Source organism: Oncorhynchus tshawytscha, linkage group LG23 (assembly GCF_018296145.1).
Source record: "Oncorhynchus tshawytscha isolate Ot180627B linkage group LG23, Otsh_v2.0, whole genome shotgun sequence".
Classification (NCBI taxonomy): domain Eukaryota; kingdom Metazoa; phylum Chordata; class Actinopteri; order Salmoniformes; family Salmonidae; genus Oncorhynchus; species Oncorhynchus tshawytscha.
This window is the reverse complement of record NC_056451.1, coordinates 3329967-3345203: the sequence shown is the minus strand read 5'-3', so window position 1 is coordinate 3345203 and position 15237 is coordinate 3329967. Positions and strand designations below refer to the sequence as shown.

The 15237-nt window shown below is 42.8% G+C and overlaps 1 protein-coding gene across 1 annotated transcript in view; it reads left to right on the top strand.

The window, feature by feature from the left end:
- Positions 1–15237, top strand: part of emc2 (ER membrane protein complex subunit 2) — a 54743-nt gene that overhangs the window by 27001 nt on the left and 12505 nt on the right. The window contains exons 5-9 of the mRNA XM_024386146.2: positions 704–761; positions 9860–9945; positions 10296–10355; positions 13283–13364; positions 13626–13736. Of these exons, the coding sequence (XP_024241914.2) occupies positions 704–761; positions 9860–9945; positions 10296–10355; positions 13283–13364; positions 13626–13736 (397 nt within the window). The remainder of the gene's footprint in view (positions 1–703; positions 762–9859; positions 9946–10295; positions 10356–13282; positions 13365–13625; positions 13737–15237) is intronic.

Below are 15237 nucleotides of genomic sequence, written 5' to 3'. Positions count from 1 at the left end.
TAGGTTGTGGTGAGCAGAACAGGTTTTGATCATGGAGCCCTGGCTTTTTGGCTGCTAAACCGTTAGCATTGCATTTCACCTCTAATAAAAAAAAAAGTTCAAAATCATCCCTGCAGACCCATGATTTGACATGACAAGTGAAGTGAACATGCCTCCACCTCCCTGTTGCCAGGAAATTTCTGCATGGTTTGATATTTACAGCTCATAACTCACTAATATTAAACAGAATCGTATGGATTCCCACTTTGCCTCGTAACTTTAAAACACACATTGTGTTGAATATAGCTCTGATCAGACTTGTATGTAATAGAAGGTAGCCTATTATTCTACACGGCTCAAAAGGAAGGCCTTTAAAACGCAACTAAACAGATTGATTTGAATCACCTTTTGAGCAAATCACAGGCAATAATTGTCTATACACTCTTCAAATCAGTGTGCTTCCCTACTCTTTGTGTTGGTTTCTTGACTCATTGTGAAGTGGTGTAAGCCTATCACAATGCAGGCTATTTGAGCAGCAACAGTAATGACTGTTTATTTCCTCTTTTAGATCGCTGCTGATTTCGGCAAGGGTTCACTGTGTAACCATAGAGACCGGCTGCATTGTGTACAGAAACTTGATTGCCTTGAACTCTGTTTGATTTCAACACCACCTAATTTGTCTTGACTGGTCAGTCTTTTTTTCTTTCTTCTTCTGCCTTTGAAGGTACGAGGATGCCAGCAAGCAGTATGATTCAATACTGCAAGACGATCCCACCAATACGGTAAGAGAGGAAAAACACTTAATTCTTATTTTGTTACAGTTGCGGTCCAAACATTTTGGAGAGCTGAAAAGCTTTGGTATTAGTGGTGCGAGTTTGCATAGTTAAACTCCCCTTGGCCTTTTTGACCTCAACCACATTGCTGATCAGGCTCTCACCCACACAAATGACAAGTGTTTGAGGGAGTGGGAGAGGGGGGAGTGGTTCATGGTCTTAGGCAGTGTTGGACATGTGTGGTGGAACTAAGGCTAACCTAAATGCCTGCTCTTTGAAGACGGTGATATATAGGTAATCCTTAGAACCCTCCTGGCTTCAGGTTAGGGGTGTTAATGAAAAGGCATTTTACCGCTCATGCTTATCAGTCTCTATAAGTACATTTTCATAGTTTAGTGGTATTAAATTGGCACTTGTGTATTTTTGTTAGTCATCATGTATGTTATTTATTACACGTGCACAGCATACATAACCATGTTGGAGGAGCGGAATAGCTAATCACCTTTAAAAACAGCGTGAGAGTAGCTCCTCAAAAAGCTGGTACTTGAGTGAAACCAGGGAGATCGTTCAAGATTGACTTCGAAATTGGACGTCTATCAATGTCCTGAGGATGTCGGGAAATGCCTTAAAACCGGCCACTAGGGGCAACAGTGAGTGCTAGTACCAAGTTTTTGTTTTGCTAGGGCTTTGTGGATGAGGATGGAGGACGTGTCTAATCCCACGACTCGTGTGAGACTGCAAGAGCTTGAGTGAAACATGCTTTTGTAAGCCCATTAAAAAGTGCTAATATTTTTGTTACTCAATCTCAACTCGTTATTAAAATGCACCTCCCTTTCATCATTTGAGTGCATAGGCTATAGTCAACGGTAGGTAGGGTATCAGTGTGTCACACACCACTTTGCAATGTACGCATGAGGCATTATAATTGAATGAAACCTGAAAGTTTGACTTTACCTCAAATAATGAGGCATGTCTTACCTTGCTTCAAAGTAGCCCAGTAAGCCAAAATCCATCCATAGAAACGTGGAGGCAATTATTTTGACTTCATCATGCCGTTAACCAGCATTTCTCTCATGATTTATTGGTTTTCATATCAACTTTATTTCATTGTCCAGAAGCCAGTGGCCATCTTAGTTGTTGCTATTCGAGTCCCCCTCGTTCTATGTTTCTAACTGAGATTTTCATCTGTCACATGGAACCGCTCTCATTAGGTGTGCTGTTTTAGAACAGGGTTTTCCTGCAAATAGATTTTTGAAAATGATGAGCTGCTGCTTCATTACAGGAGTTCCATGTTCAGTAAAGCTAAAAACCTTTTGACTGAAAGACGATAGGCTTGCTATTGTTGCATGCTTCTCTTAAAGAAGAATGTATATTTCTTGTATGCATGCATAGTATTTTCTGTTAGTCACACAATTTTACTGTCTGGATTTTTTATTTTATTTTTGACAGTTTGTTGACCGGTTAATGAGGGTCGGTTAGTCGACATTGATATGTGCATCCCTTCAGGTGTAAAGCCCAGCATTCACTTCTGAACAGTAGAAACAGATATAGGAAGCCGTTTGGCTTTTACTCGTGTTCTTGTTATATTATATCTTAAGCCCATGCACTATGCACTGTGAGATTTGTAGAGTATCTGGGCTCTGACAAGGCTGCTACTTTCCCACTATCTTGATCGCCACTTGCTGTGTCAGTTCTATCCACATGTTGTCTTTTGTCTGTCATCTGTGTTTCTGTCTATCTGCCAATTAGTCTGCATTATCATAGTGATGTAGCAAAACTGTTAACACAAAACAATTCCAACAAATGCAACCCTCTGGTTTACACAGCAGTTTACCATTTGAGTCCGTCATATTATAAACGAGTATAGCCTTTAGATATGCACTATTGTTGCCTTAAAATCCATACAATCTTCTCTCAATTTCTATTGAATTTCAGCTGAATGACTTGCAAGACCATGTCTATCCAGTGTTCTGCCAATCCCCGACCACCAACCCAAAACACATTGTACCTGCTGTTAATTGTTTCCATAAGGACATGTGGCCACGCAAGAAAATACATGTTTTAAAGGGTTTTCAAAAGAAACCATGACCTTGTTTGTTTTGGCAGTCCTCCTGTAGACATTCAACAAGTTTCTGCGTTGCAGCGACACATGGTCTTGCTTAAATATATTAAACATTTTCTCTTGGCTGGCAAAGTGCGAGAAACGAAGCATAAACATTTAGTTTTTTGGACACCTTGTGAGGATTCTGCACCTCATCGACTGTCTGTTTCAAACAAACGGAGGCCTTGCTGACAAAATCAATAAACGTGGGTATGCTCTGATGCAGTCACCCTCCCCTTCTTTCTGGTGTGGAAGAATTGCCCCCTCATCTCTATCGGTTCCCTGGAGTGTAACTGTCTTCTCCCCCTCATTCAGACCCCTTTTCACCTTCACTTTGTCATTTACAGTCTTTATTTTTCTCTGTTTCTGTTGGACCAAACCAGTCACCGTTCTTCTATTAAAATGAGAGTTCTATTTGTTTTACACAGGTTAGATCCACCATGTCCTATTTCAATTACAAGCACATTGAATACTCTGTCATGGAAGACAAGACAGGTGGTGGGAAGGGAAGCGCAAGTTAGTTTGTATAGGCCGTGATGCCTCCAGAGCAACTGCTTTTGGTCGTCAAGTTACCAGTGCAGGCACTTCCACAACCTCAGCAATAAATATACTGAACAAAAATGTAAACACGACATGTAAAAGTGTTTGTTTCATGAGCTGAAATAAAAGATCTAAAAAATGTTCCATATGCACAAAAAGCGTATTTCTCTCCAATGTGTTTACATCCCTGTTAGTGAGCATTTCTCCATTGCCAAGATAATCCATCCACCTGACAGGTGTGGCATATCAAGAAGCTGATTAAACAGCATGATCATGACACGTGCACCTTGTCCTGCACTCTACATTGTGCAGTTTTGTCACACAACACAATGCCACAGATGTCTGAAGTTTTGAGGGAGCGTGCAATTGACATGTCATTGAATGTTAATTTCTCTACCATAAGCCGCCTCCAATGTTTTAGTTTTTGGCAAGCATGCAACCTATGGAACTGGTCTTTGCGTGTCAAAAAAGATACGTCAAATAACACTTTGTTGACAAATCAGGACCTGAATATGACTGCACTTCACATAACAATTTAACGCGTTCATACATTTTTTAACGTAGTTATTATACGTTGATTACACTATCACTCATATTTCATATGTCACAATGATTCATCCATTTACGTATGCTATGATGGTGGTAAAGTTTCCTCGCTCACCTGGTCAGAAAAAAAGCTGATGGATGCAAACAATGTTCTTCCTCAAAAACATAGCACAATGACAATCTGTTTCAGTAGCTATAGTAGAGCTAGCTAACTATATAGCTAGGTATCGTCATCTAAAATAACCCTAATTTATAAAAGTTCTTATTTGATTAATGGTGGTCGGACCCATCTATGTGAAGCTAGCCACAATAAGGATTAGCCACAATAGTGGTCTTTGCGGTTAGCCTTCAAAATAAAAGTTTGTCATTGACAGTGATGCAAATGAGTACAAATAGTAGAATTATGCCATAATTGAATAGATCATAATAAACAAGGTTGGAATGTTATATGAAATCAACAAAAGACAATTTGTTAATTTGACAAAAATATGTTTAAATCACACTGGATGTATTAGACTTTAGAATTGCATTAGGGGCATACTTATTTCACTGTACAGCCTTACCTATGGATTGTGGATCAATGACATCAGTCTACACAGTGACACCCAGAGAACATTAGCGTTGTAGCTCTTCTTGCGGGACTCTGAAACAACCGAATTGAGCCACGTTTATTGTCAACCTACTATGTGTATTAAACATTATTCCAGAGGAGAAACAATACTGCATGGATGTTTTGGAGTCTGAAAACTCTCATAAAAATATATATATTGGGTATTGAGTAGACTGATACCCCATTTCATTGAACCCCAATCCTTAGGTAAAGCTGTTCAGTGCAATTTGAATGTCAATACACACAATAGGATGACTGGGTAGGTGATTTCACAGTCACTGTCCCACGATAAGCGCTACAACGCTAATATTTGCGTAAACTCTTCACAGTTGTGTTCTGTGGGTGTCACCGAGTAGACTGATACACCTTTGTTGCTTCACATTCCAACCTTGTTTAACGTTGTCTATTCTAAATATGGCATGATTCCACCAATTGTAACCTTCTGCATCACATTCAAAGGGGTACTTTTATTTTGAAGGCAAAACGCAAATTCCACTGTTGTGCCTAATCCTTACTGTGGCTAGCTTCACAACAACCCGGTCCGGTCGAGCCTCACTAGCCAGATTAAGTTAGCTGGCTGTTTCTAACGTTAGTTTTGGGCAACAGGGTTAAGTAGTTGCTATTTATTTTCATGAACTTCAGTTCAATTTCAATAGGTGAACAAGTGGCTGTGACAGGTGGAAGAGATTTCAGTATGTTTCCACCATCTGGTTCATATTTACAAAAGTAATAATGGTAGCTAGATTTAATCTTTCAAGCTAATTTTAGATAGTTGTTTTCCAGTTGGGAAACACTGAACTCTTTTAAATGAATACTTTTGGTGTTTGGCAATGAAGCCCTTTATCTATTTCCCCAGTCAGATTAACTAATGGATACATTAAAAAGGGACATCAAATTTGTATCTCTCACCCAGTATTTTTGTAAGCCCATTAGCTAGCTAGCGTTAGCATTGATAGTTCTGTCAATTAGCCTAATTGTGCTTAGTTGTTCGTGCCATTTACTATATTTGAGTATTATGGCTGCAAACTGAACTAAGGCTGGGGGGGGTGAACCGTAAGAGATTTACGTTATGTACCAGTATCCATTCATTGACCGGTTTGGATTTTTATAACGGTATTTTTATGTATAATTTAGTAATGACTCAAAGTAATTATGACAATCATCCGTATTTATTAACAGTAAGAAACTTAACAGCTGAGAACTAATCGCTAACTTGCTAGCACGCAAATCAATGACTTCGACTGCCTGAAATCGCTGACTAACCCTAGTGGACAAAGTAAGAACTGCAATTTAATCTGAAAATGCACAATCAAAAAGGAGAATAGTCATTTTTTTCTTGACAAAATAGAGGCATAACCACATGCACAACTGCAGCGCATTCAGCACATTCTAGACAGTTAACTTAATAATTATAAGATATCTAGCAGGCAAACATTTAGTTGTGAATTCCTGTAACTAGATCACCTGGCACGTGCTGCACAACAGTGAGTGACTCAAGGCTCCTGTCTCTCATTGTTGTCTGCTTGTTAACAAACACCATGTGACTGGGGTCTACCGGTAAGCTCCATAATGGAACAATGATGTGGTAGGTGAAATGAAGAACGCAAATCTTTGTTTTCTTCTAATGTATTACACAAGTTGACTGCAAGTATACTTTAAATTAAACTACAAATATTTAAATCTATGGAAAAAAATGTGTCCTTTTCCAAATACCCTGGTATACCGTAAAACATTTCAACCTAAACTGAACTTGGAAGGGCAGAGTAAAATCAGCCTTCGCAAAGGACAATGTTTTAGGCAGACTTCGCTGAAAGTCTACCAGGTCCTGAATTATCAAAGGCTTTCTAGGAGCTCTACCTATGACACATAATAGTTTACTTAATGGGTAAACTAGTTAAAATACGCATTGCCCTTTTCATTCTTTGGGTAGTGAAATCTTCTCCAATGGGAAATGGGAGGTGCCTTGAGAATTGTATCCTTGAGGGATTGGTGGGTACTAGTACTCGCTAGTCAATCAGAGCACCACCCAGGCAATGACCTGGGGATGTGATCGGTCTGTTTCCTGATCTCCAAAGGCAGGATGGATGTCACCCATAACACCAGCGCCCTTTTGTTAAACCTGAAGGTGGGAATGGAAACAGATACTCACTGTCCCCTGGTGTCTTCCAGACCAGTTTTTTTTCTCTCCCACCAACCCGTCCTGGCTGGTGAGGGTGTGTGGTGTGGATGGGGGCTGACATGATTTAGGTCACCTGTCTTTGAATGAAGGATCTCCACTGCTCCCATTCCAGCATGTTCTCTAACATGTTCTGTACAATGAGGGAGGGGATGGAGCTCAAAAGAAATGGCGGAAAATTGGCGACCACAGCAAGGACTTGTGAGGCATCCCAGCATGCCGAGCTGGAGATTGGAAACTGAGCTGTTGTAATTACAGGCTGTGGAATAGATGTGGTACCCATTAACCAAAATTGTTGAATCAACAGAAATTGCTCAAGGTTTCTCTGCCATGGCGGTGTCCAAAGAATGTGTCGAACTCTTAGCCCTTCTATAGTTTTATTGTGTTCCAATACCTACAGCAATGATCTGGCGAAATTCTCATTTGCTTGCGTGAATGCATTTTTGTGCTTCTCTCGTCTTTTTCTTTGAGAACTTTGACTAAAAGGCTATAGCCTAGTGTCTGTCTACCACATTTTCATACAAAAGATAACTTCATTTATTATTCATTCGGAGTCCAAATGACACTGAATGATTCATCTGATATATGGAATTCCGGCCCTCATTTCATCCTAATTGGTGTGTAGAAACATAGCTAGTATTTATTGAGAAAGCAATTGAGGTCACTGAGAATCCCTTACTGAGGTTGAATGGGAATTGTATGCAATTAGTGTAGAACAAGATAGTTTTTACGGAGGTCAAGATGCACTCAGTTTTCTACCGAGCTGAAACTAGATCCTGTTGAAATTGAAAATATTGGCTTTTTGCAACCATATGATTTAGGCACTATTTAGACAATGCTTCTGTATTTGATTTCTGGATGCCTTAGTATACTTTGATTACAAGTAAAACTCCCTAAGCTCTTAGGCATTTGAAACATCTGTAATAGCTTATTCGTTTACTGTACACAAATGTTTTACTCTGAATTTAGTGTTATTGTTGCTTTTAATATATTAATACCTTCACCTACTAGCTATTTCACAACAGTGGCACAGAGCGTCGTTCATGGTCCCTCCCTTTTGTCTCTGTATTCTTCTCTCTCTCCATCTCCTCCCTCCATTCTCGACCCCCTCCATCTCTCCCATGTATGTTATGTAACATTATTATAACACAGGCCATCTAGGTGTCCAGTGTAGTCCTCACAGTCAGAGCCTGGGTTGTGGTCAGTCCTTCTCAGCGAGAGCCAGGGGTGATTTTAACAATCCAGTGCTCTGAGTGCTCCTCGAGAACCCTAATTAAAAAAGAATCATGACAACAGCAGGATTATCCCTGCTGCCAGGTTCGTCTGGATCATTAGTTTGGAGGGGGGAAGGAGCGGTTTGGAAGAGCTCCGCATTTTAATAAAGATCTGTGTGACTCCTTCGGGGTGTGACTCCTTCGGGGCTACCAACTTCCATATGTTCTGAGTGAGCCCCAAGTGGTTCTTTATCGGGAAAGAAAGGACTGGGAGAGAAAGAGAGGAAGGGGGAAAGAGAGGGGTGTGGGGTAGGCCAACAATTGCAACATCCACACTGAAAGTTGGTGTTCTGACATAGTTTTGGTATCGGACGGGGAAAAATACATATGTTAGCAATTTGGTTAGAAGTGAGTATAAATTCCTTAATCTCACATAGCATCAAGCCCCAGTAGAATATGGTCCATGTAGAATAGTTTGATCTTTTGAGGAGATATGTGTTTTATGAGCAGAGGGGGAAGAGAAGAAGTAGTTGGTGTCACCCCCCTTCCCCTACTCACTCAGATTGCTCTATAAATGAATCTTAATCCTTTTGAATAATATTTTCTTGACAATGCTTGTGTTTAATTGTTTGAGGACCACTCTCAAACAGAAATTCACATGGTATGTGTTTATTTTAGAACAAAGGCAAAGAATAATACAGGTCAAGAATAATCTAGATATTTATCAAAGTTTGCTGACTTTAGGTGAGTGTGTGTCCTGTGTGTGTGTGTGGGCTATGTAAGCACCATAGCCAGGCTGTAGTGCAGGTCCCTGTCCCAGGGTGATGAATAAGTGGATTTATTGTGACGGTGGTGTCAGTGGATTCCCAGATTTATGGCAGCTCAGACATGACTCATGCACAGCCCACAATGGCTTTGGTTTTGAGTGTGGGAGAAAGGAAGCCCCACTCAATCAAATGCCAGTCCATAAATAAAGTGGTCCGTGGCAGGCAGGGCAGCACCATTCTAATGGCAACAGCAGCCCGCCGTTAGCCAGACACACACACACACACCCCCTCCAAAATGCAGCCTGGAAAAGTCAGAGGGGACGTAATACTTTCTGATTCAGATTGATGAGAATCCAATCCACTTTAAGGTCACTTCGACATCGAAATAAAATAAAAGGCAATTGGAGGCTGAAGTAAGTTAGCTAGGCTTCAGAAGCTCATTCTGAATGTGCTGGCCATTGGATTTGGGGTAAGGCTCTGTTTTCCCCACTTAGTGGATGACTCACCACTATATCTCAGACTCTAAGCTCACACGCCGACTCTTGAATGTTGACTCATAATTTGTGTTCTCCCTTCCACAGATATAGCCTAGCTAACCATTACCTCTTATGAGATGCTGGCACATCAATTTTAAAGTTGCCCCATAACAATATCAATAGTAGTAGGGACATCAGCATTTTAAGTAGCGAGGCTTCTCACACCTGTGTAAAAAACTAACAGAAAAGTGCTCAGTTAGGTTGGTTCATGCAGTCAATATCTCTCTCCTAATTTGAAGATATCTCTTAACTGAAATGTTATGATTTGATACTGAACATCACCACCAACGCTGTTGGCTGATGTTTCCGTAGAGAAAATGTAAAATCCTGATTCCCACCACTACAGTCCTCCACTCCACATAGATTTGGTGTTCTGTGAACTCATGATCCCTATCCCCAGGGGGCTCGGCTAGGAGCAGAGGGGGGGTGGCTTTGACCAACATCCCAACTTCCACCTGAGCACAGTTTCAAGACTCCCAAACTCATTTAACACGTACCCTCCTCCTTTCTCTCCTCTCCCTTTTATTTGTGTGAGCTCTGATGAGACCGCCTCTCCTCGGTCAAACACTTGAGGAGCTAAGACCTTACTAATCCTCTGTTGATGCTGATCTCCACAGGCGGCGAGGAAGAGGAAGATCTCGATTCTGAAGGCCCAGGGGAAGAGTGCCGAAGCCATCCGCGAGCTCAACGAGTATCTGGAGCAGTGAGTAGTGTTTTACAAGGAGATTTGGACGACCTCCTCCTCACGCACACCTCCCCTGGTCTTTTTAATTAAAAGGGGGTTTGCATTCGATTTGAGCCGGGCTGGGCCACAACCTGTCTATGAGACCCCCTCAAGTCTACTTAACCCCCCATCTTGGGAGCTCTGCCTGTCTGTCTATGTTAGCCTAGTTATACAATGCTACGATTTGGATTGATTTGAAACGTGGCGATTTCAGCTATTGTACTTTACATTAGAGTGGTTATTGTTGATTTTTGCTAAAGAAGGGTTCTAAATAGCATGGTGTGATGTTGTTGAAAAGCTTCCTCAATGGGAGTCTCACTGTTTTACAGGTTCGTCGGTGACCAGGAAGCGTGGCACGAGCTGTCGGAACTCTACATCAACGAGCACGAGTGAGCATGGCATTTCCTTATCGCATTCGTTTTTAACGCATTATCTACATGACTTGTGACGTTTTGACTGACTTACTCCAGTGGTGAGAAGAACCTGTGATCGTTCCAGATTTTGAGTGTGTTCTCACTCTAGTGCTCTGCCAGCACTCCCTGGTGTCAAGACCTTGAGGCAGCACCTTATCATATCTCCCAGGGGCATCTGTCAGCTTCTAACAGACTCAGGGGGGGGGGGTGAGACGAGAGTGGGGAGTGTCTGTAAGCAGTAACTCCTCTCCTCTCCCAGTCTCGGTGGCTGAACTGACGGCTTGATCCCAGAGGGGATATATTAGGATGGGCACAATGGAGAGGGGCGTTGAAATACCTAACTCAGCCAGGGGTCCGCATTGGGCCCCTGTCTATGTTTGTCACATGGAGAGGAGGGTAATAGGATTTTGACCCTAAGCCCCCCCGCTCATACATATGGGGTGAAGTCAACCCCCTACTGATATCTCTGTTGCCAGGGGAAATTGTCAGCCTCCCAAGACAAGAGCATTGCAAGACATTTTTTTTGTTTGTGTCACTTTTTATCCCTCCTTAGTTGTCTTGGGGACTTAGGAGTCAGGGAAGCAGCCGTCTTTCACGGAGGTGTGTGTGTGTGTGTGTGTAAGCAGCACACCGGCTCCGTGGTCACCCTGGCAGGAGGGCAGTGTCTGCAGGAATGTTTAGCGCGGTGAGAGAGCTTCTTATTGGATATTTCATGTTTTTGTCCTGAGGGGCTTTATTGCTGTAGTAGAGGGAGGACATCCAGGGGTGAGCGGATTATCTCCCAGCTTAGCCAAACTTTTGTAATATCACCCCATTCACTCCCCGAGCCCCTTATCTACAGGCGTGTCCATTTCTTTTCTTTCTTTTCTTTATTTTGGGTTACAAACTCCCTTTTTTCCCTCACCCTCTTCCGGACAGCATGGCATTATCGCCTCTCTTTTCCACAGAGAGAGAGGGAGGGAGAGTGGCTGCAGAGAGATTCCCAGCAGAAGTTGATGGCACTTTCTTTCCAGAGCCAGAAAAAATCAGAGGCTGATGGGGAAGAGAAATAAACGCCTCTGCCCTCACTGTGTAGCGCCCCGCAAGCTAAAAATATACAAATCACTCATGGTTTCTCACCTGACATTGTTACATGGCTCTACAGGCATCAGTGTTCAAACATTGACAGTAATTAATAGCCTAACACAGTGGGAACCTTTTTTAAAATAATCCTCATACCGCTGCGTGATATTCAAACGTTGAGATTGTGCCTTTCTGTTATTGTTGCGTTGAACCGCTGAGACGCTTCGACTCATTGGGAATCATCTGAGCTTGTAGTGCTGTTGAATTAGTCTTTAACTAACTACTGTCTATCGGTTCAGATTTGCCTGGTCATCCGATGGCGCATGATGACTTTCTGTGGTGGGTTTGCACAGTCTAATGGAGGAATCTTGATCCGTTTGCCCAGTCTAGTTGGGAAAAAGCTTTGGGCTGGAATTCAGTCAAACTGCTATTACAGTTGGTAGCACCAAAAACCAACCATTGTTTGATGTTCAAAGAAAACAAAGCCAATGTGTGAGTCAAACTAAAAGTGCCACCACCACAAGCTAGCAGCGTGGTCTCTGAGCCCAGGCTTAGGGAGTTGGAGCTGAGTGGTGGTGATGATGGTCGGAGGGTGAAGATTGGAGGGTGCGGTACTGCAGTCAGCCAGGGCTCTGCCTGGTGATGGAGGCTGCCTCTCCTCTCGCCGCTGCAGGCTGGGGCCACTTCAGGAGCACATCTGAAAGTCTTTATGGGGAGGAAGTGGTAATTGTAAACAGCCCCCAACCTTCCAAATACCCTGATTTTCCCCCCCCGCCCCATTCTCTCCCTCTCATTCGGACTTGCCCCTCACACTCCCCTACCACTCTAATGCTGCTGCTCTCTGGCTTTTGAAGTCCTTTAGACAGATTCTAAATGGGCCGATAGTCTCTTCATGTCGTGCGAGGCAGCATTTGGGCGTTTCTGTTCCCGCCAATACACCCAGCTTGCGTCAGAGCGTGTGTGTGTGTCCCCACTTCTCCCTCTATGTCAGTGAAATGGCTACAAATTTGCATCCTTATCTTGCGTCATTTATGATCCCACCACCACAAGCACCATTTTTATTTTTTCTGCACATTTCCAAGCACATACAGCATATGCTGGATCACGTACAGTCTCTCTCTACACTACAATTGAGTGCTGGGTTTTGTGTTTTGTCCGATTTTGGTTTAATAGCCCTGTTTTAGTGTTCTGGGTTCATGTAGTCTGTCAAGGCGTGGGAAATTGTGTGTGTGTGTGTGGACTGTGTAATTCTGAGTGTGTGCTGGAGAGAGAAACTTGCATTCCCTTGGACGGGTCCCCTGAAGGAGAAACTGTGTATTAGATGTGTAATGGTTGTAGATTAGCGTGAGGTCAACAGCTCAGCAGTCTGCTGAGAAGTGATCTCATCTGAGTAGGGCACAGTGTGCCAGTTTCTACTGTAGCGCTGACCTCAGGAAGGTATTTAACTAGACATTACCAGAGTGAAAAACACATCGCCAGACAGACAGATTGATCCTGTGTGTCTGGAGACCCCCGCTCCTCTCCTTTTCAATGTTCCACTTTCCAAAACTGAAGAGTTTCGCCAATATAGACATAACCACATAGGCCACCAGATCCCCTTAGTCTGCAAATAAACTTAGTTTGTTGGATGCATCTTCCTAGACTCAAACTTGCCAAAATGGACAGTAAACCAAGGCAGCAGTATAACTTTCTGCCGAACAAATTTACACTCTGATTGGAATAGGTAAACTACATCACAGATGAAATAGAGCACATTTCCCCCCTTACTATTTAAAAGCTCAACGATTAAATGTCCATCGCTAGTGGTCATCAATCTATTCATTGTTCCCTTGTTTCCACAGCTATGGAAAAGCAGCTTTCTGTCTGGAGGAGCTGATGATGACTAACCCTCACAATCACTTGTACTGTGAGCAGTACGCTGAGGTAGGTATGACTTCTGCATGTCCGTCATCAAGCGGCCTAACGATGGAATAAGGTTTTCTCCCAGCCCTCTACGCGAATGCTCTCTCTCACATGGAGGAGCCGGCCGCTGCACTTAACGGTCAGCAGGAATACACGCTCATCAATGTCACAATGTTTACACGGCTTGTCATGTCATCATGCTTATTCAGATGCCTTGTAGGCATTGCGTAAGCCCCCCGGCCGGCACGCCTCATACCCATATTTGAATGCCTTGTCTCACAGGTGAAGTACACCCAGGGGGGGCTGGAAAACCTGGAGCTGTCCAGAAAGTATTTTGCCCAGGCTCTGAAGCTGAACAACAGAAACATGAGGGCCTTGTTCGGTCTGTATATGGTGAGTTCGAACATCTAACCGTCGCATGATAGAGACGTGAGGGAGGGGGGTGAAAGAGCAACAACTCATCCTTTTTCTCCTGTTGTTTGTCAAACTGTGCAGGCCTGCTACTGCCTTTGTGTAGCGACCATAGAGCCCAGCTTTCAGAAAGGTCAGGTCAATGCTTGGAAAAGTCTGCCCCTTCAAGGTCTCTATTTTGGTAATATTACCCCTCTAAGCTTTCGTACGGGACTTTTTTCATGTTTATGACCAAAAAGGACAAAAATAAATAAAGATCAGTGGTAGGACAAAAAAAAAGGAAAGAGAGGGCTACTGCCTCCCTCGCACGCTCTGTCAGTCCCGGCAGCCCCCGGCCCAGGTTAACGTTTTGATTTCGTCTGAGCCAAATGCCCCCCTTTCATCTCCATATTTATTTAAACAGGAAGTTGTCCGTTAGCACCAATGCATCATATGTAAGTGAGTCCTGACATAAGAACACAAACGGAGAGTGCAGGAATAAGGGTGGGTGGATGGCCAGAGCAGAGAGAAGCAGCGACACAGGCCTTCCAGTGTTTTCTCTCTATTGCAACAGGGGTTCAAGCAGGTAAAACATCTCATACCCGGAAAGGGGCACAACCACTGGATCCGTTCATGGTCTTTGAAGGGATAGCTTCACTTTTATAGACTACCCTTTCATTTTTCTTAAAGTAGTCAATGGGGTTAAAGTTAGCTAATGTTATTTAAACAAATTCAAACTGTAAATGACCGTCTCTCCAGGCCCGTAGACTACTTTCAGGGTAAATGGAGAAAGAGGTAAGTCTAAAAAGATCTTCAAGGTGCTAGCTAGCCGCAGAACATGCTTAAAAAAGCAGCATCAATTCAAGACCTTCAGATCCCTTAACCTCCAAATGTATTCCTGTTCACCTATGGGGGAATTCCGACCCGAGTTAGGCGCACGTAAATGGAACGTAATTATCTTTGTATGCACTTCTCTCGACACGTTGGTAAGCGCTAGGTAGATGAGTAAGCCATTCGGATAAGGGGATTGTAAATAAACATGACAATTGTTTTAGGTCTATTTCACCATGCCACTGTCAGTTCTACCCACATTTAGAACTGTCACTCTAGTGTTCCTTTCCTTAGATTTTGCATTATTCCATAGTTAGCTTAGCTTTCTTTCTTTCCTCTGTCATATTTGTGTGGTAGTTCTTGAGGATAGCTAGTAGTTGTGGATCATATTGGGCTAACGTATTGCAAGTTGCGCAGTCATTTGGGACATGCACGGTTCGCAACGACTGGACTGTTCTCAACACAGTTCCATGATTAGTGTGGATTATTAGGGTGGACTTAATGACTACTGTTCAACCACTGCGGTACACTTTTCTCACCTTCCAATATTTTATGGATTGTACCATTTTGAATATGTCAGCGTTCAGGATGAATCGAACCACTGTATTTTTGATTCACCGATATAGTTTGTGCGTGTGGTTTTTAAAAATGATTCATAAATACTTTCCTCACC